Genomic DNA, 21,176 nt, shown 5'->3' with positions numbered 1-21,176 from the left:
GAGGAACATGTAATAACTTTAACTATTTATAAATATTAAAAAAAAAACACTAAAACAATGAAAAATGAAGACAAATTGTGACATAATTATAGTATTTTTCAACAGTGACAGAAAACTTTGAAAATAAAAAAATATTTCTTCTGATGTAACGTATTTACAAAGAAAATCACACTTTATTTCACATTAACATAAAAAAGACCAATAGGTGATTTAATCAGCTGATTTAATACAATTTGGCCAAAAGAACATTACACTATTTCCTTAATTTTGGAAATAATATTTACAGAAAGTTTTCAAGAGATTTATTCAATGGATTCAATGAAAACATCAAAGAGAGAAACGCAGACATCTCGCACTACAAACCCAACAATCAGCTCTAATAGAGCAAGTTTTAAACTACGAAAAATTAATGTGGTGAACAAATTTACAGAGCCAGTATGGAGCCGCCATACTGAGATACATCATGTGAAAGTGGATGGAAGGAAAAAAGAGTTTGTTGAGAGCTCCTGCCTAGGTATAGTTTAATAACAGGACTTCTTGTGACATATTGAATTGGCAAATAAATAAATGAATAAATAAAAATAAATGAATAAAGAAGCTTCAAGATTACATCACCCCCAAGCTTCGTTAAATTTCCCAACGTTTGCACAATTGGTTGATTTTCTCGTTGTCCATAATCTTTGCAGCTTAAACATCGCTTTTAAATTCTTTAAGTTGTCTTCGATGTTTCACCCTTCTGTTTCTGAACCATGTGGCTACTTGCACTCCAGAAATTCCCAGCCAATGCACAATTTCGTCTCTGTCTGAAGGGGAAATAAATTTTTGGAGCACAAACTGTGTTTGGAGCTGAAGTATATTTACTATATTAACAACTTTATTGAAATCCTTCTTTTCAAACAAACCTCCTATCATAAATGAAGACAAAAAGTCAAGGAAATTAACTCAACTCTTATATATATATATATGGTAAGGTAAAGTCTGCATGCGAGCCAAGTGGCCCATCAGGCCGGAGCTTATCCCAGTTTCTGTAGCATGAAGCGACTAGGAGTATTTCTACTCCCCCCTGGATGGGATGCTAGTCCATCGCAGGGTTACCCCCAGCATTAAGTTCGCCGGTACCCATTTATACACCTGGGTGGAGAGAGGCACTGTGAGAGTAAAGTGTCTTGCCCAAGAACACAACACAATGTCCCCGGCCAGGGCTCGAACCCGAACCGCTCGATCCGGATACGAGCGCACTAAAGGGCCATGAAATACACTTGAGCTTGAGCAATGCCAATCGTGAATGAACAACAAATCTAAAACTTTTTCCATTGCTTCAAGATTGTTCCAGGGTCACTAATATTTATACTACTCTGTACCAGCCGATTTGATTGAGAGTATGAAATTTTGAGACGTGCTTCCAAACACGAGAGAGAAGAAAAGCTTTCAACACAGGTAGCCCAAGCTTCTTTGGAGCCGTGAACATTATTTTATGACATTGCATAACAGTGTAAATATAATAGTTTGTATGGGAATGTAACAATCGTATTAGTAACAGTTCGAGATATGGAAAAGAAATTGAATACAAACGACTAACTTCAAATCTTCTGTGTGTTACTTTTGTTTCTGTGCCGTTTTGGGACCGTTTCATAGCGATTCCAGCGAATTTCAATTCATCATTTTCAATTCATCATTTTCAATTCCTCTCTATATAATTATATTCCTCAAGGTGGGCAATTCAAGAGCTTATGGGAAATTACTTCTCACTAAGAGTTTCCTTGGTAGCCCTTTAAATAACTGCTGGATTTTCATCATTACCTCTTTCGGCGTTTTCTGTAGCTGAAATATCTTCTGGCAAATTGCTACGTATAAAATTCTCCAGACTTGAAAAGCGCGATGGATGCGGAGCGCTTAGGATTGCCTCGATAGAAAAGGGCAATACTCTGTTACTGGCACCTCTGTCACTGTGATCTGAATTTCTCCCATTCACGTTGTCCATGCCTGAATTAGACGAATTGTTTCCTTTTCTTTGTATCTCCATGTGGAAAAGTTTCTTCCAGAGGATAGCAAGTCTTTACTGCTGAAAAACACTTGCCTCCGTCGCATGTGTTCTTCATTCTCTGCAAGCGAGTTAGGCCGCATTGCGGCGGCTCTTTAAAACTAAAGGAACCTTTCACCAAGAGGGAGTGCTAATTGTCAAGAAAGTCATAATCCCATTAATCAAGAAACCAATTTGCTGTAGTTATCTGGAAAATGTCTGGCAAACTGTAAATAACGAGAGCCATATTAGAAAACATACATGTTTGTTGCCTTATCAAATGATTTGAAGTGACTAATTAAAGTATAAAACTGCACTTTATCCTAGTGACAAGGCATTTTCTTTTAAACCTTGTAAGTACACCATCCCCTTAGAAAAGGCAAATTAGGTATGCCAAAAAAATAATGTTTCAACTTGTATTATATGGTAAATTCAAAAACATCAATGTAGAAAACTTTATGTCCTAACCAAATTCTATTGACATGTTATGATACAGCCCACTTGTTACAGAAAGACATAATTATCTACATGCAGTTTTGGATTAATGGAGAATAAAACAATTATCTACTTGAGAGTCACAATTTAAATATGCTTTTAATCTATGTACAATTAAATCTGTTTGTTCAAGCCACAGATTAAGGGCAAAATAACTCCTTATTAACTTGTATCCCAGGGCTCGGAAAAAGTGTTGTATGATTGTCTGGGGCAAGTATATTTTCTTGCTGGGCAAGTAACTTTACATTCTCATTTGCCCAATGGTCAAAGGCTCAGGTATGTCATTGGTCGACTAAATCAATAAAGAGCCATCTAAGCCTTGCCCAGGGCAGGCAAAATTTGATACGTACCTGTTTGAAGTGCAAACTGGACTTCAAGTCATTTGCGAGCCCTGCATACCCACATAGATCCCCGCTTATTTAGGCTCCTATTTGCATGTAGCTAAACTCTATTTATCTCATAGATTGGCTTCCATGTCATTAGAAGTCCATTCATCCATGTATGTAGGTTGCGGTAATCAAGATTCTTCAGTAAATTAGAAGAGAACTCTGGAAAGGATCCATGGGTACCCTTTCCTGCCTGCTTCATGTTTGAAAGCATCCATCTGTACTAGATCTTTTATCAACTGCAGAACAGCAACTTCAGGATTTCCAGCAGACTGTACCAGCAAATTTCTGAAAGCCCCCAGTCTCTTCTTATAGAATGGTGGATTACTTCCATTAGTTCAACGGTATTAGCAATTCAAGCTGCTGAATCTTCATTGATGTTGGCAGCAAGTGACTTCCACATGCTTTTAACATCATGATTGAACTGCTCAGTTCTCAAGTCAAGTGGAATGTTCATTCCTGGCAATCCATGTTTGTTAAATGTTCTATTCCATTTAAGGTCATGTGCATCTGATTCGGACAAAATGGCTTCAATTTTGGCTAAGTACAGTAGAATGACAGAGGCGTATTTCATCTTGCCATGTGCTTTGTACAGTAGCAGAGTGACCTTGTAAAAGTCATGAAGCCTCTCACTGTCTCCCTCTTTAATTGCATCGCCAAACTCGAACAAAATGAAACCAAAGGCCAGCTTTGCCTGATGGTAATTGAACAGGAAATCTTCCTTTGCTGCTCCCCCATTTGCCTCCCCCTGCAGATCCTGAGCCTCGACAGTGATATTGGGATGTGCCTTGCTTTCATGGCTAGAAAAGAAAGAAACCAAATTTACGCTCAGGAATTGCCTACTAGTTACATTGTACTATTACATAGTTTCCCAGGGATTACAAATGATTTAATTAGGGAACATCATTTTGCAATTTCAGGAACCTCTCAATATGTTTTGATCAAAGAAACTGATAATCTGTCCTGTCAAAAAAGTACGACATTTTACTTGAGTACTTCATAGAAGATTAATCTGTATACATAGTCTTTCGTAATAAGTTGTAGCTTTATATTAAATTGTTAATACCTGATGTATTTACCTTGTTTTTAAATAAAGATGATGATGATGATGATGATGATGATGATGTGTGGGGGGGGGGATGGGGGGGACAGGCACTTAGAAGCATAACAACACAATGTTTCTATTTTTCCTCACCTATTTCTGGTGGCTTTAGTTGAGAATACTAGACCACATGACACTCTGCAGCGGAAAAAACCAAGCATGTCTTTCTCCTTCCCACGCTCGAACCTTTCCCACACCAGACCATGTTGCATAACTTCGTGTCTGGGACAATGAAAAAAGGGAATAAAACCAACACAAATTGTTGGTTTATTCATTTATTTCATTATTATTATTATTCATTGAAAAAGTGTTAAGTGAACATTAACATTTTCTGTGGGGTTACATGAAGTTTTCGCTTTCTTAGAGGTATTGATGTACTTGCTAAAAAGCAGTCTGTTAACAGACAGACATACATTTTTCTCCAATTAGTTAGAATTTGATTAAAGATCAATACTTGTAATAAGAACAATTTCTCTTTGGTGATCATTTACAATATTCACTCAGATTAAAATGTTTTCTTGTATATGTCTCAATAACACAAGGAGCAATATGATGCTAAAAACTGCATTACCCCTTGTCTGATACTATTGTTTTATTTGCTCTATCAATTTTACTTACTTGACTCTGCTGGAATGATGAACACAAGTTTTGTCACATCCCTCTATTCAACACAAAAAACTTTTTGCACCCATAGCACTCTCCAGCTCATGAACCTGCTGAACCAAAGGTCCGACTTCATTTCCTGTCATTAGATACATCTCCACATATTTTATGCAAAGCTCATGTAGCCATTTCCTTCGAACTTCTTTTCCCAAGTCATCTTTTGATGGCATGTCATAATCTGGAGCATCTATTCCACATAAAAAATTGCACAGAAGGAGTAATGACAGCATCACTTTAAAATGTTCAATACTGTGTATAACTACATCAGTAATATTACCACCTTCTGATTCTTTGAGACTCCTCCTCCCTGAGGAATTTCTTACCTTGATCTAATGTGGGTGAGTTTGAAGATTTTCAGAACAACTAGAACCTCTAATTTGCAAAGTTATTTTATTTCATTAAAAAATAAATAAATAAATAAATAAATAAATAAATAAACAGTTTGTTAGCAGATCATAGAACACAGGCTGTAATGGTATACATTAAGGGTGTAGGAGTGACAATAGATTGTGTTACTAATGACCGTTGAGTAACAGTGAAGCTACTTGTATTGCTCTATCTGCCTTTCTTAACACAGACCTTGTGTTAAGATCAGAAAGTATAGAAAATTATGTATATGGAAACTAAAATAATAGAACCACACAATGATGTGACCATAAAATGGGCTAATTAATTTGTGTTTACCATCAAAAGTTATCATCCCAGACATCTCCATAAAAAAAGCACAGACATGTGCTTCTATTTCCCATTGGTGGAACTCTTTATACTCATTATAGTGATTGTTTACTCCCTTTGCAGCATTTGTCTTGAAAGTTCTGTTCATGCTCGCACGTGAAGTTCCAATCTTTGCAGCTGAGGAGTGGTTTACAAATATGTCACTTTCAACCTGAAAAATCCAAATCATAAATTTACATGCTTAGATACATTCAGAATATTTTATTTTAAAGTCATTCCAGTTAAGTTGTTATTCTGTAATTTAATATATAAAGTATACATAGATAGCAAGTCTGAATCTCCATTTTGAGAATGTTCTTTTTCAATAAAATTTATAACTTATTCTGTTGCAAATTGGTGGTTGTGGGGCTTTATCCCAAAATTTAAAGGCCCTGGGTCTCAGTAACCTAAAAACATTTTCTTCAAATTTTACATTCATAGCACAAATAAAAAAACAGAAAACAGGTCACAAGAAAATCTGTGTCACTACTCTGATGTGATCACAGATAACTGAAAGTTAAAATTTATGGAGCAGTAAGAAAACATAGTCCCACAGAAGATCCATGGATTTTTGCAAGGGATGAAATGCCAAAAGGCAAAAGTTTGTAAGAAGGATAAAGCTATAATAATAACATTCATGGGTATGAATAGGATTTTGGTCACCCTCCCTTCAATTCCACAATACCTAATTAAAATCAAAACATTGAATTACAAACTGTTGTGCTGCCATAATCATGATAATGTTGTTAACTATTAAAGCTCAATTTGTTGTCTTGCATTAATTCAAACCTTATCAATCTCATTCCAGATAATAAACTAATTTCTGTTAAATTGTCTTTTCTGGTAAGAGGCAAGCTATTTACAGAAGATGTCTAGTGATGACAACAACATACTCCCCACCCCTTATCATCTTGGATTTACCCCTGCCATACTACATGTAAACATAATTATACAAACCATGTAAAGGTTGAACTTTGCATGCCAATCTGCAAATTCTGTTTCCAGTCCCTCCAGTCTGTCATAAATATTGTCGCCATCTTGGTAGACCCAATGTGTATTTCTGGCCCTTTCTTCGAACAGCTGATCTCTATGAAATGGAACTGTTTTGAGGACTACAGTTTCTTCTTCAGTTTGCAAAGATGGCCCATACTTCTGCTGGTTGGAAATCATGAGTTGTGCCATCTCACTTGCAACATTTGGATTAAAGAACTCAACACCCAGACTACACTGCAGAGAAAAAACTTCAGGTGATGACACTTTCAAGTGATACATAAAGGTTGATTGCAGTTGCAGCCATTATCCGTAACTCCATACAGGCACCAAAAGAGAAAATACTGAAGAGTTATGGAGTGCCAAAACCCTAGGTTTTAAATAATCCATTATATTTGAATCAAATGTTATTGAGGGGGTGAGAAATGGTCAAACTCACACAAAATCAAGTTTAACATGAATATAACACATTTAGAAAAATGGTATCCTAATACCACCACAGGCATATAACAGAAAATTAATCTAGTCATATTTTTGGTGGGACATACTGGCAAGATTAGTTTACTTAAAAGTAGAGATTTAAAAATTAATCAGAGAAATTAGCAAAGAATACAGCAAATCACACTAATTTTCAAACTGGTGCTAATTTTTTTTTTTTTTTTTTTTTTTTTTTTGTAATTTTTTTGTCTTTGGTTTTTTATTATCCATTCTGACATATGGCCTTTGGGTAAACATTGTGTATTCCATATTCTTAAAACTAGCAAGTAAGACATTACCACTGATGAAATTATTAAAGCTACACTTACAGTCTTTGATTTTGCTTCAGTTCATCTGAGTAGTGACGAGGATTGTGACGGATAACTACATCTCTGTAGGGTTGGAATTTTGGAAGGTATTTGCAAATGGTTCTGCTCACTAACACAGTCTATCTTGGCTTGAGGCGTTCCAGTGTTCACTCAGTTGGAAGAAGACCAATCAACTGGACCTCTTTAAGTAACTTCTGTGGTCTTGTCGTGTCTAAATTAAGTTCATTGACCCTGTTCAGAACAGCATACTGTGTGTCCAATGTATGGAACAGTTGCTATGTTGTGTATCTTGAATTCTGGTGTTAACCATCAAATCAACACTGTTCCCCAACCAACCTAAGATTTATAGAAACATTTACACATGACTCTCTACGCAATGAGAAGTTACAGAGTTGACACTCATCAGAAACCAAAAAGTTCCTTGACTTTTCACTGACCTGTGAACAATTTTCACTAACCTTGTATTGTGAGGATAATAATAGAAAACGAACTTCAATCACGAGCCAATATACTACTGCTCCTGCACGCACCACTCGAATAGTATCAAAAGCTATTTATCCATGTTTTTCTGACAGCAAATCATTACCCACCTTTTTACTCACTTTGGCAGACTTCCCAGGACTATTTACAAAATTCCCTGACTTTTCCCTGACCTTCAAACATTGTTTTTTCCCAAATTTTCCCTTACCAGAGCAGGACTGTAGCAACCATGTTCGAGAATACTGAAATAATTAAATTGCTTGTTTCCCTTCCTTCCTTACCATTAAAGGTAAGCTTATTAAATTTACACACGCGCAATATTCATTCAATATAAGGGATAAAAACAAATAACATCTGACGTCAACAGAAAATCCTAACTACAGGTCAAAAGCACTTTCGATTTCTGTTTGATGGTAAAAATAATAATAAAGTACTCTAGGGTTTTGAGGCTTAAACTTAAGACTTACATACAGTCTTTGCATTGTTAAATAAAGTTATACAGTTTTGCACTTCAAATATATCATTCTTTAAATACCTGTAGCATGGAAGTTTCACTGCCGCAATGTTTGCTGTCGCTGCTGCTAAATCCTGGTCAGTTAGAACATCTCCATTCGAGACACTGGTGAGATGCTCTTGGCAGAATTTGAAAGTGCTCAGCTCGAAGAGTTTGTATTTCTTGATAGTTTCCTCCGCGAAGTCGACGTCCACTGGCATTACTTTGTCCTCATGATGGCCGACTTGTTTTTCCCTGACTTCGTTCAACAGCAGACTAGCTACTTTAACTTTCTCGATCTCCTTCTTCCAATGACACACTTAAGCTGCACAGCTCTCACCCATAATTCTCTGGAATTCAACAATCATATCCGGAGACATACATACACCCAATTTGTTTAACATTCGTAGATCTTCATGCTTGACGCCGCTATGAAAGAGAACTGCAGAGATACGGTAAGCAACAGCTGACATGGTGGGTTTTCTTGCTCTAGCAGCAATAGATGTCATCAAGGCCACCAAATTTGTTTTCTTGATATCCAGCTCTGAGGATTTTCACACATTGCCCACACCTTTGACACAACTCATCCAGAACGGACACCAAACTCCCGCCTTGTGAACTAATAATTTATTGGTAAAGGAGGCCAATCGTGTGGTCTCGACTTCTTTAGCTCTGAATCTGTAGTATTGTTACAGTATTCTTGAAACTCCACGGCTATGGTTCTTCTCAGAGGATCTGCAAGTTTGTCTCGCACATCCTTAATTGCGAATGCCAAATTTACCGCCATCTTCCATCTTTTTCTGTATAGATTTGCAATCATCAACTTCATTTTATTATCAAATGAACTAAAGGTCTCAACACTGCGATTTGGGTTGACAATAACGACTTTGACTTCTGTAACGCTGCTTTCAAGTAATTCCTCCACATTCATGTGTGAGAGAGCTATTTCACTAGGTGTGACTTCCTGAACTTCCTCTGGCATGTTCGAAGTGATGTTGCTCATAGTCGAGCTTGGTGGATGTAAATCACTGGATTTCAGCAATTTCTTTGATGCTGAGCTTTTTCTGGATGTTTTATGTCCTTTCAGGACTTGTTTGAGGACTGGCGACAAAACAGTCGTTGGCAATAGAGGCTTGCATCTGCTTAAATCACCAGAAACCTTGATCACGGCTTGCTTCCCTTTCTGCAGGCTCGAGTAGATGAAGTTATAAAGAAGCGTTTCTTATTTTACGTGCACAGGCATGGCACACACGATCAGATAAAGTGTCTTATCTTTCTATCTCTAAACCAATTTTCAAGCCGATTTCGGCCAAAGTGCCATTTTGAAATCCATCAAGTTTAGAGACCTTGAATAGATTTCGACAGGAAATGTAAGAGCTCTTCTTAAATTCTCCGAATTTGATCTTAAGTGGACAACAACAAAGTCAACAATTATTGTTAACATTTCTCTGGACTCCTTCCTCGACAGGCTTTTTTGGCATATCGCCCTTTGCCGCCATCGAAATCGGGCAAACACTGCATCGGATGGTATTATTTTGATACTCACAGTGGCTTTTCCCTGCGAATCCATTTCGCACCAAATTGGAAGTTTCATATTACGATCTATGCTCTGATTGGCTGGGATAATATGATCGACAAAACCTATCATCAACCTATCATCAGGTTGTCAAAAATGTAAAAGGGGACGGCAGGGGGGGTGGCAATAAAAAATGTAGGTCATCCTGGCAGGTGGTCCCTCGCAGCTTTGCCGCTCATTGTCTCTCTCCCAGGCTCCTCGCTAGCGGCTTTGCCGCTCGTTTTTGTGACTTTTCCGCTTTGTCAGCGCGCTCACATTGCTTAAACCACCAAGCTATGCAGGCTAACAGACATGCGATCAAGCATAAGCTAAAATATGAAATTATGAAGAATAAATCATGATAGATTTTCAATACATGAAAACAAACAACGTACCCATCTCAAAACAAGTTATAAAAGAAAAATACCTACCTTGGCTACTGAAACCTAGGATATCTTAAAAGTGATAAATGGTACACAAAAGTACCCAATCCTCTCATCTATAGGATCTAAACCGGTGCCCAGTCATCTTAGTAGAATTCCTTTTGATCACATGACTCTCATAAACAGACAAACTTCTGGCTGCCAACTTAATGAGAGCTTTGTACACACAAAAATTGGCAACTTAGAGCATGAGACAGACTTAAACTAGGAGTGAACTGGCCCATTTAACAAAATGAATGGTCTCAGGACAGTGGTGGATCTGGGTTCTCCTACACTTTACATGTATCTCCAAACTTGCAGACACTTTGTTTTAATATTAAAGCTCTCCATTTTTACCTGTTATACAACGTGCACCAGCCACAGAAAGGATCCTTAGGTCTGACACAGTCATCACAGGACAAAGAGGTGCTGCACTCTTCAACTGGTATTCTTGTCACCTTTGCAAGTTATAGTTATATTGTCATCATTAGTTCACCCAGCCCATGTCCATGTCTGTATGATTACAGTTGTATATGGAATAAAGAATACAATTGAGCTCTTTTATGGAATACTATAATGATATTTCACATACTAAACAATAAGCACCTGGGGGTTTCATTACAGGCCTGACACCAGGTAAATTGACCGGCTGTAAATGGAGCTTTGCCCAGCTGCTTCAGCGATAATTTATATGGTACTGTTGCTGTCCCATGCAATTTTCTGGAGACTAACAGACCTCTAAAAAAATAAGCTTATTTCAAGTCATAGAAAACACGATTTTGTTGGTTACAGTACACATTATCTCCCTTGTATCTTCAAATTGCAAAGGAAATTTGCCCCTAAATTTGCTCAATGATGCATTGCAGAAACATGTTATACACATGAAAGCCCACTTGAAATGTTTCAAAATTACTTGCCTAATCATAACAATTACAATTTCCTCAAATGTGGTTGGTGCACAAACTGGTGTATTTTGCTCTAATTAATTTCCTGTCTTCAGTCTAACACTGTAATTTTACCCCAGATTTCTCAAATTATCCAATTTTTCTAACCAATTTTTGTTTTCCTTGAAGGTTCAAAAACTCAAGATTCCACTGTAATTCTGGAATGATAATAGTTTTGGTAGACGTGAGAATTGCGAACGTTTTTGTTTTTACTGTGATTTGAGTGCATTTGTACAACACATGCTTTCAGGCATTGTGTGATTTTTTCCAGGCAATAAGGTCCGCCCCCAAGTCCGAAGGTGCCCATACGTCTATGTCTCAATCAGTTTGCTTTTTTCACTGGTTGCCTAGCACATGACCAATTTAGTTCATATAGTGTGATCGTCCAGGTGAGTGTAGTTCTGAAAAGAACTGTTGTTGGTGACTGACGTTTCGACAACCTGAGCAGAAGTCATCTTCAGAGTCAAGTGAATAGTGTTTGTCAGTCGATGACCTTATAAGTCTGGTCTGTTGAACATGATTGGTCAGTATAGCCATGATGGTATTGGCTGAAAGACTTGTGTAAAGTTTGTCATCAGTCATTGGTGGGTTTCGATCCGTCTGTTGTTAGTCAAATAGGTCGGCTTTTGGTCCGTGTATTGTTAAGTCGGTCTGTTAGAAGTCTGTTTGTCGGTTTCATTTCTGTCATGGATAAGTCGTTTGTAACGCGCCGGTAGTTGTTGACATCTGTTAAGAGGCGTTTGTTCTAGGTTACACTCAAAGCTACTATCGACTGAGGTGCTCAGTACCTCAACCATCGAAACTTTACGGACTACCGAAACTGCACAAACCTGCGCCGGTAGTTGTTGACATCTGTTAAGAGGCGTTTGTTCTAGGTTACACTCAAAGCTACTATCGACTGAGGTGCTCAGTACCTCAACCATCGAAACTTTACAGACTACCGAAACTGCACAAACCTGGTATACCGATGCGACCTATAGTGTCATTCTGTGGGTCCCCTATGTATCAACTATCTAAATACTTGACGACCATACTGCAACCCCTTACTGACAAATCAAGACGCAAACTACAATCTACGGAGAACTTTATTGATGCTATTAAGACAGTACAGATACCTGACGACTACAAACTTGTGTCTTTTGATGTGAAATAACTGTTTACCAGTATTCCACTTCAATTAGCATTACAGTGTACCGCAACCGCTTTACAACAATCTACTGTTAAACTACCATTACCGACAGAAGACATCATGGACTTACTGAACCTTTGCCTTACATCGACTTACTTTCAGTACAACGGTAAACACTACAAACAGTTGCATGGAACAACAATGGGGTCGCCTGTTTCTGTTGTTGTCGCAGAAATTGTGATGCAACACATGGAGGAACACGCCCTTGCAACTTGCCGACAAACGATACCGCTTTGGTTACGCTACGTTGACGACACCTTTACCGCCGTTCACAAAGACGAAATTGATGATTTCACAACCACCTAAACGAACAGAACGCCAACATCCAGTTTACTAAAGAGATCGAAGAAAATGGAAAACTTCCTTTTCTAGACTGTTTGGTAAGCCGCGACAACAACGAACTACGAACGACAGTGTACAGAAAACCGACGCATACTGACAGATTACTTGACCGATCATCCTACAACCCGACTTCACACAAAGCCACGACTATAAAGACTTTGACGAGACGAGCGCAACTAGTTTGTGACACACCGGACAGCTTACATGATGAAAACAGATACCTTGAATGTGTTTTTCACAAAAACAACTACAACGCTGACTTTATTAGACGAAACATTTACCAACCTACTGAAGCTGACGCTACGAACAGGAACCCTACACCTGTTACTATAGTGACTATACCTTACATTAAGGGCACTTCTGAGACCATCTCACGGATCCTACAGCCCTACAACATTCGTGTAGCCCACAAACCTACAACTACGTTACGACACTTACTAACCAACGTGAAAGACAGAGACGAACCTAACGACAGACAGGGAGCAGTTTACAAGATCAAATGCTCCGACTGCCAGGCTCCCTACATTGGTGAGACTGGCAGAAACCTTACCACGAGACTGACTGAACACAAACGAGCCACGAGAAATGGTGATGCCAACAATCACATTGCTGTACATCATCAACTGACAAACCACAACATTGACTGGGACTCTGCTCAGTGCTTAACCTACAGTACAAACCATTTTCAACGACTGACTCTGGAAAGCTGGTACACTAACCTAGAACAAACGCCTCTTAACAGATGTCAACAAAATACTGGCGTGTTACAAACGACTTATCCATGACAGAAACAAAACCGACAAACGGACTTCTAACAGACCGACTTAACAATACACGGACCAAAAACCAACCTATTTGACTAACAACAGACGGATCAAAACCCACCAATGACTGATGACAAACTTTACACAAGTCTTTCAGCCAATACCATCATCGCTATACTGACCAATCACATTCAACGGACCAGACTTATAAGGTCATCGACTGACAAACTCTACTCACTTGACTCTGAAGATGACTTCCGCTCAGGTTGTCGAAACGTCAGTCACCAACAACAGTTCTTTTCAGAACTACACTCACCCGGACGATCACACTATACGAACTACTGATACTCCTGGGTTCAAACCATTTACTGTGACATGAGCAATTTCTTCCTGACTGGTTTGAGTTTCAAGTTTCAATATTCCACAAACAGCACACACAAAAATGTAACCTCTCTGTACTTAATTAAAAATAACATGTTCAGTTTCATCATTCTCCTGGACATTCAAAAGCTTTACTCTGTGCTATTAATTCACTTTTAAAACAATGGAAAGAAGCCCTCTCACACCTCACGTATAAGTCTCTTTACAGTATAGATGCATGCAAAACTCTGCTTGTGCTGTTTGCTAATGCCGCATTTTTTTTTTCTTTTTGTTTTGTTTTTTTTTTTTTTTCATTCACAGTAATTTAAAAAAGCAGAGAATTAATAAAACTCTTGCAAGTTTGTTTTTGCTAGAAACCTGTCAAAGCTGGTAATTATGGAATACTGAATGTTAATTCTTGTGATATTGACTTTTTATGTAATCACTAAATGATTATGAAAACTGATTAATTTTATCAATTTTTTGTGCTCCAAATTGCAGGAAAATGAGAGACTCAAAGATTCTGCTAGTCTTTGATTGGTGGATTTGCTCTGCTCCATTGTCATTTAATAACCACCTGCTAGAAAACTTATTGGAACCCCTGAATAAGGATCCAGTGTATATCTTGTTACATGTAAGTGTTGTTCATTAACTTGTCATTGGGTGCAGGTATTTGTCTTTTGCTTTATTTCATGATTTAGTGATCACATCATCCACAATAATAAGAAACTGCAAATTGTAACAAAGTGGTACAGTTATCAACTAACTTAATCTCATCTGTGCATACATTTACCTCTCTGCTACATGTACATCTCAAAGAGTCCATAACACTTGCATAAGGAGTATTTGACAGTCAACCTTTTTTAAATCTCCAACAATTTCAGGTTCCAAAATAAACATGGATGAATTATTCTAGGTGTAAGATATATGGATATCAGGGCTCAAAATTAAATTAACTAGCAGCTAATCCCAAAATTTTGATCGCCAGATCGTAATTTTTGGCCGCCATTTTTTTTCACTGATTTTTTTCTTGTTCAGTAGTCTCCTGATGTACACGATCTTCAACAAAATTCTAAGTTTATGTACAAAGAAGCTTACACGATAGTAAAATTCTAAAGGAAGAAAACATAAAAACAACATTTAAAAAGTAATCAATTTGAAAGCAGTTTGAGTTACATTTTCCATGTTCCCTCTTTGTCCTCATCTAGTTTCACATCTATGCAATTTTTGGTGCTAAGACAAGTGTTTTTGTGCACTCAACAGACATATTGGAATTAGTCCCCTGCTCTACCACATTATTGGTTGCTGTACCAGGCTCCCTGTACACATTGTTTAGTGCACCCCCAATACCTCTTGATAAAGAAGCTACTGAATCAAACATGGTGATCCACTTGGCGATTAAAAAATCGCAGTTTTATTTTGTTTGTAAATTCACATAAGTCGTGTCTTTCATCCACAAGCAAGGTCAATTTTCCTTTGAGGTTAAAAGTTGACTTAAGAAAAGGTGAGATGCCCACTGGAGAGCAGTTCTTAATATCTGGTTGCCAACACTCAATGTTTGGTCGCATTGGCACCCATTGAGTAACAATTTCAAACCCTGGATATATGAAATTTTATCACAGTAGACTAAGCATCCAACACCAATAGGAACGTACACGTACTGCACACTATAAAAATGCCTCGTCTGCATATGCAAGATCTTGTCAAAGTTACCATATGACACACAATGGATGTTTACTCTTTGTGCAAGAGAGCAATACTGAGTTTGTTTGAGGATTTTTATAATGCCATGTAAACCTGTTAGCTTTAGGAAATAACGCTGTTTGATATAATTATACACTTGAACGGGTGCATGGAAAAAAAGAACTAAGTGACTTTTGATCTCATATTGAATTCTCCTTGTTCATAGAGGGAAGTGAAAAGTAATTTGCAAGGAGAATCTTGCAGTCTATCTGATGTCACTTAGGGTCTTTTTCCACAAACCCCTTCACTTAGCCTCCATTTAACATATTAAATTACACAATAAAAATTGTTTTATACGGCTATCCACTCAATACCTTGTGTTTACTCAAGATGTACAAGTGTCTCTGGTCACTGGTTACTATTATCTGCAGCACCTCATCAGGACCAATATGCAAATTACTGTAAGGTTCAACTTGCTGTTGACCATCTTCTACTGATATCTAAAACACAAGTGGATTTTGAATTAAAATTCAAAATTTCTTAGAATCAGCTGAATTTTCCACAAGTCCTTCAATTCTTTTAATTTTTTTCTTTTCACGTGCTATTATTATCTTATATTTTTTTCTTAGGGGTTTCTTTGAGTGGTGGCCATTATTTGTTTCTACAATTTGTGAGCTGGATAAGGGTGACACACCTTGTAGATGACAAAATGCTCTTTTGCATCTCACCTGCCTTTTCAAATTGTTTACATCAAATAGATAAATAAATTATTCAGTCAACAAAAATTGCTTCACAAGTGAATATATGAAAGATCATATATTTGAACTGCTGAGAAAGATATGAAGACAGGATTGATCATCGCAGTTATATAAACAACCTAAGCAGTTGTGAAATTAAAGCCTGAAAAAATTCAGGCCTGAACGGGATTTGAACCTGTGACCTTTGCGATACCCATGCAGTGCTCTACCAACTGAGCTATCAAGCCAACTGGGAGCTGATCACGTTGTGAGTTCGTTATATACCCGTAGATGGTGAAGAATTCAAGTGAATATATGAAAGATCATATATTTAAAGAGGAAGGGACAGTATGAATTTTACCTATACTGAGCCTACAGGAGTGTGGAACATGCAGTAATAATGGCAATGATAAAAAAAAGGAAGAAGCCTACTCCTATTTCTCCTAACACTACCAACTTACCCTGTAAGACAAATACAAGGACTTTTTCAACCTTCCTCAAAAGAAGATAGTCTTTCACAACCTTGCGAAATATTACACACAACAGGGATTCTTCCTTTCAATGCTTTTGCAAACAAAAGTTAAGTCAGTTTTTCACCATAGTAGACATACCTTGAGCAGTTGACCATGTTCAGTACCAACAAACATCACTGTATGATTCTGATATGGCATTGCAGCAATAGCACTTAGCCTTCCCTTGTCATATTGCACCACAGCTCTTTTAGATAAAGGCATTTTTCCACGAAATGGATGGAAGGCAAATGATCTTGTAGGACAGAAGTCATCTGATATGGTTGGTTTACTAGTCTATTAAAAATAGAAACACACCATGGCATTATCAGCCTGGATAAAAAAAGAAAAGTTACCATCGAAACAAACTTCATATTTCATATTTCATCTGCATATAGCTGCAGCTAATTTACACATTAAATATTACCATTACTTCCAGCTGATAACCTGCAAGTAAGGTGTTAATTTTTGAGCAAACAATGGCCGAGGTAGGTTGTAGGAATGGGTGGGTTTTATGATAATTGTAAGATAAACTAGAATGTGCTTGACACTGAGACAGGGTTTAACAAATAGATTCTATGCTGCTGTGCATCTGTTCAGTAATAGATCATAGATGACATCAAAATGTGGTGAGAAAAAAAGAATGGTACACAAGGCAATAGCCAAGTGTGTCACTGATTTGTATAATAAAGAAACAGACTAAACAAGAAAAGCTTTTTTATTTCGAAACTTTCAAAGCCTTTCAAAAGCCTGGCCTTTGCCCACTTTGAGGAACATGAAAATAGCAATTTGACATAACCTATTGTCTATACAAAATGAGTTGAAAAAGACATTTGGAAAACTTGCAGTTACGGTCAACATTGACAGGTTGGAGCCTTGGAAGCCATTCAATTTGAGCTTTGGATGTAAGGAGCATTGGTGACAGTGGAAATTTGTGGTGATTCTCAAGTGCACTTGATATAAGGGGATTCATGCTGACGTCATTGTTTACATTTTTGCTCATTTGCATACGACTTTGCATACAGAAGGAAACATGATGTGAAGTATATATGAAATAATACCTATTTGAACTGCGGTTGTAGATGAAAGTGAAGAATGATCATTGCAGTAAATTTTCCAATTTAAGCAATTGGAAAGAAGAAGCCTGAAAAAAATCAGGGATTCAACAGGATTCGAACCCGTGACCTCCACGATACCGGTGCGATGCTCTACCAACTGAGCTATGAAGCCACACATTGGGAGCGAGGTCAATTAATTGAGTTCATATATTCCTGTGAGGAGTGAAATGATGTGAAGTATATATGAAATAATTCATATTTGAACTGCGGTTGTAAATGAAAGTGAAGAATGATCATCGCAGTAAATTTTCCAATTTAAGCTCCCAATGTGTGCCTTTATAGCTCAGTTGGTAGAGCATCGCACTGCACCGGTATCGCAGAGGTCACGGGTTCAAATCCCGTTGAAGCCCTGATTTTTTTTCAGGCTTCTTCTTTCCAATTGCTTAAATTGGAAAATTTACTGCGATGATCATTCTTCACTTTCAGAAGGAAACATGTTAGATATGAATCGACACCAGGCAGCTAAAGAGCTAGTGAAACTTAATACATGGTGAAATGTTTAGTTCTTTGTGTGTATATTCAAGGAGATATTGTCTTTCAAAAACTGCAAAATTTCTGGGTGGCAAAAGCGCTAATGAGCTCATACATTCTTTGTAAAATTTTGAGTTTTTAAACCCGTGTTGCTCAAAAAGTATTCAATACATCAGACTCATATTCATTGGCAGAGATAACTGTATTATGACCTTTCAATAGTCAGAACAAATGTTCTTGTACCTCCATCAAAAACCAAGCTGCTCATGCTAATGAGGCAAATATTGTAAACAAGGATTCCCCTATAGTGTCAGAGACTTTCTACCTGCAGACAGCCATGAGACAGACACACAGACAGACACACAGACAGACACACAGACAGACAGATAGATAGATAATCTTTATCTATCCACAGTAGAAAATTCTTCAGCTAAAAATACCTAATACATAATACCTCATGCCAAATACCTAGTATAATGAAAATATTTGAGCTGTAGTTAGCTATACTTTGCTTACTCCTGAAACAAACTGGAACATTTGAGTCAGAAAGTAAGGTTATGTGTTTATTTTAAGAAATGGTAGAAGTGGCACTAGACCCCCCTCCTGCCTGAATTTCTGAGGCAAAAGACCCCCCTCCTGCCTAGATTTTCCAAAAATTTGTTGAGCCATAAATTTAATATACAATCACATCCAGAAGATGCTCTTGTCTAATTTCTAAAGCTTTAGCAAGTATTAAGCTTACAATTATTCTGTGGAACTCACTAATGTTTTTGTACTCATAGCTTATTAAAAACATGCTTCTTGTTTGTTACACCACGCAACATATGTCTCCAACTTTATAATGATAAGAACTTTCGGTAACTTGAATTAAATATCTTTCCTCCAAGTTGGCTTTCTCATAGGGTGCAAGAAAGAAAAAAAATTGTGCAGAATTTTGGAAGCAAATTGTGTAGGAACATGCAATCTTTTGACAAACCAAATTTCAATTTCAAGTTTTCTTGCCAAGTCCTACAGCAAGGAAATTCTGCATTGATGGCAGTTTAGCTAAATTTATTTCACTAGTAGTTCAAATATACCTAGCAATCACCAATTGCTTTTATACCCAGCCCATTTTATGAAGCTCGATTAGGCGTAGAAATTTTCGTAGAGCTCTAGAGGTGTAGTGGCGTATAGTTATTGTAACAAATATTATATCTCTTAGGGAATGTTGAGTGTTATTAGGAATTGCAGTGTTTTAATAATTGTTTTCAATTTACAATTCTCTATTGAGTTTACCCTGACTATGCTCTACCCTATATGTTCTTCCCTCTACAGTCGACGCGCTACGCTCTTAGAGCTCTTACACTCCATGTTCCACCATCTATGCTCTACATTCTACATATTTAAGGGGTGGTGAATGGTAAATGAGATACTTTGCAAGACAGCGAGACAAGCATCTCTCTTTACAAGCCCGAGCCATTTTAACTTTTTAGATTGCGAGACCGAGATTCCAAAGTGTTTTAAGTGCGAGCGCGAGACGTTCAGACTCTGAAAATTCAAGCCCCAAGTTTAGTTAAGAGCTAGAATGAGATTGTATGGCTTCTTAACCAGCTTCTTTGAACTGGCTGGAACTGGAAATTCAATTATAACACACTACGTTATGATATCCTAGAACAAAATAACCGTTTTTCTGGCACCAAAACAGATGTTTCGGTAGGTTTTGTAGCTTTTTGTGGAATTCAGACAGTTTAGGAGAAGTTAGGATTAACTTTTGTCGGAAATTTGTAAGTTGCTTCATTGAAATTCAATATCAAGTGACGAAAAGAAGTCATTAATAAAAAGAGGTAAATGAAGGAATCAGGACTTGGAGACCCTTAGCCTTGTGAAAAATCGAGACTCCAAGACAGCTTCATATAAAAATCGAGACTGCGAGTTGCACATAACTGCTAAAAAAATAAGACTGCGAGACCCATGAAATTTGACTAAAAGTTTGCGAGACCCAGAGTTTTTGAAGGACCATTTGTCACCCCTTATTTACGAGTTTATCACTTCAAGAATTTTTTACTACTCTCTACACTAGCTTAGAGGCTTAAAAAACCAGTAGAGTGATAAAAAACTATTGGGTTGCGAGTGCGAGTTTCTTGATCATCTGTGATGCTGTAATTTTTGTAATTGTAATTTATTGGCTTTCTTTATTATCTCATATATATTAAAGTGTTAATTAATATTACGGTTTACAGTATTTTAATAATCCTTTTAAGGTACAATTCTGTATTGAGTTTACCCTCTATGCTCTATGCTCAACGTCAGTTCTACCATCTACAGTCTACTCTCTAGGTTCTACCAGCTACTCTCTTCAATCTGTGCTCTACGATCTACCATCTACCCTTTAAACCCATCTATGCTCTACTCTCTACGTTCCACCAGCTACTCTCTTCATCCACACTCTAAGATCTTACCATCTACCCTCTAAGCCCATCTACGCTCTACTCTCTACATTCTATCAGCTTCTCTTCGATCTACGCTCTACACTCTATGATCTATGATCTACCCTCTAAGCCCATCTGCTTGGAAGGTTATTGGAATTTTTTAATTTTTTAACGAAGACTAGTGAGCAGCACAAAGGAAGACTTCTTGTAGTTGAAAGCTTTTCGTTTATTTCCGACGCGTTTCATCTCTGAGACTTCTTCAGGGAATGATTACAATTGAAGGCTTTCGTGCAAAAAGGGCATATATAGCATTTTGGGCCGATTCTTATTTTTTGCAGGATCGAGCTAATTTTTTGCAGACTGCCTTGTTTGGACATTCTGTTCCACTGTGCATAGACCTTACAAGAGCCGTAAATTTTGAAACTTTCCTATGACAGCTGATGACAACTAGTTTGGTCAACAGTTACTCTCCGGCACGCCTGGCCTGGATATATCAATACAAATAGTGTCAGGCATTACACGCTC

The 21,176-nt window shown here is 37.5% G+C and overlaps 5 protein-coding genes across 12 annotated transcripts in view; all 5 read right to left on the bottom strand.

The window, feature by feature from the left end:
- LOC145497883 (plexin-A4-like) overlaps window positions 1–21,176 on the bottom strand; it is a 238,195-nt gene that overhangs the window by 209,815 nt on the left and 7,204 nt on the right. For all 4 annotated transcript variants that reach the window (XR_014050743.1, XM_081477751.1, XM_081477750.1 and 1 more), the window contains 3 exons: window positions 16,757–16,951; window positions 15,783–15,908; window positions 10,484–10,584 (listed from right to left, as the gene is read on the bottom strand). Coding sequence is in view for 3 of the 4 variants with exons in the window: in XM_081477751.1 (XP_081333877.1) it covers window positions 10,484–10,584; window positions 15,783–15,908; window positions 16,757–16,951 (422 nt within the window). In the remaining variant the exon portion in view is untranslated. The remainder of the gene's footprint in view (window positions 1–10,483; window positions 10,585–15,782; window positions 15,909–16,756; window positions 16,952–21,176) is intronic.
- LOC145498021 (uncharacterized) lies at window positions 203–2,054 on the bottom strand. The gene is made up of 2 exons (XM_081477897.1): window positions 1,801–2,054; window positions 203–803 (listed from the first exon to the last, which is right to left on the bottom strand). Exons 1-2 carry the CDS (start codon window positions 2,021–2,023, stop codon window positions 688–690), a joined length of 339 nt encoding a protein of 112 aa, XP_081334023.1. The 5' UTR covers window positions 2,024–2,054; the 3' UTR covers window positions 203–687.
- On the bottom strand, window positions 2,140–4,467 carry LOC145498000 (uncharacterized). Of its 2 annotated transcripts, XR_014050760.1 has the most exons (3): window positions 4,097–4,467; window positions 2,866–3,701; window positions 2,140–2,247 (listed from the first exon to the last, which is right to left on the bottom strand). XR_014050760.1 is itself a non-coding variant. In XM_081477872.1 (2 exons), the coding sequence occupies exons 1-2, from the start codon at window positions 4,276–4,278 to the stop codon at window positions 3,257–3,259; spliced, it is 627 nt and encodes a 208-aa protein (XP_081333998.1). In that variant the 5' UTR covers window positions 4,279–4,467; the 3' UTR covers window positions 2,140–3,256. The 2 variants fall into 2 exon arrangements, 1 of the variants encoding a protein (XP_081333998.1); XM_081477872.1 differs by having other exon boundaries at window positions 2,140–3,701.
- Window positions 4,662–8,460, bottom strand: LOC145497994 (uncharacterized). Of its 4 annotated transcripts, none has more exons than XM_081477866.1 (5): window positions 8,192–8,460; window positions 7,177–7,512; window positions 6,338–6,607; window positions 5,351–5,552; window positions 4,662–4,853 (listed from the first exon to the last, which is right to left on the bottom strand). In XM_081477866.1, exons 3-5 carry the CDS (start codon window positions 6,560–6,562, stop codon window positions 4,669–4,671), a joined length of 612 nt encoding a protein of 203 aa, XP_081333992.1. In that variant the 5' UTR covers window positions 6,563–6,607; window positions 7,177–7,512; window positions 8,192–8,460; the 3' UTR covers window positions 4,662–4,668. The 4 variants fall into 4 exon arrangements, with proteins under 4 accessions (XP_081333992.1, XP_081333993.1, XP_081333991.1 ...); XM_081477867.1 differs by having other exon boundaries at window positions 7,177–7,387; XM_081477865.1 differs by having other exon boundaries at window positions 7,177–8,460.
- Window positions 10,591–21,176, bottom strand: part of LOC145498010 (uncharacterized) — a 380,464-nt gene continuing 369,878 nt past the window's right edge. The window contains exon 2 of the mRNA XM_081477882.1: window positions 10,591–11,670. The gene's annotated coding sequence lies outside the window, so the exon portion shown is untranslated. The remainder of the gene's footprint in view (window positions 11,671–21,176) is intronic.

Source organism: Orbicella franksi, chromosome 9 (genome assembly GCF_964199315.1).
Source record: "Orbicella franksi chromosome 9, jaOrbFran1.1, whole genome shotgun sequence".
Lineage (NCBI taxonomy): Eukaryota > Metazoa > Cnidaria > Anthozoa > Scleractinia > Merulinidae > Orbicella > Orbicella franksi.
This window is presented reverse-complemented; position numbering and strand designations above follow the sequence as displayed.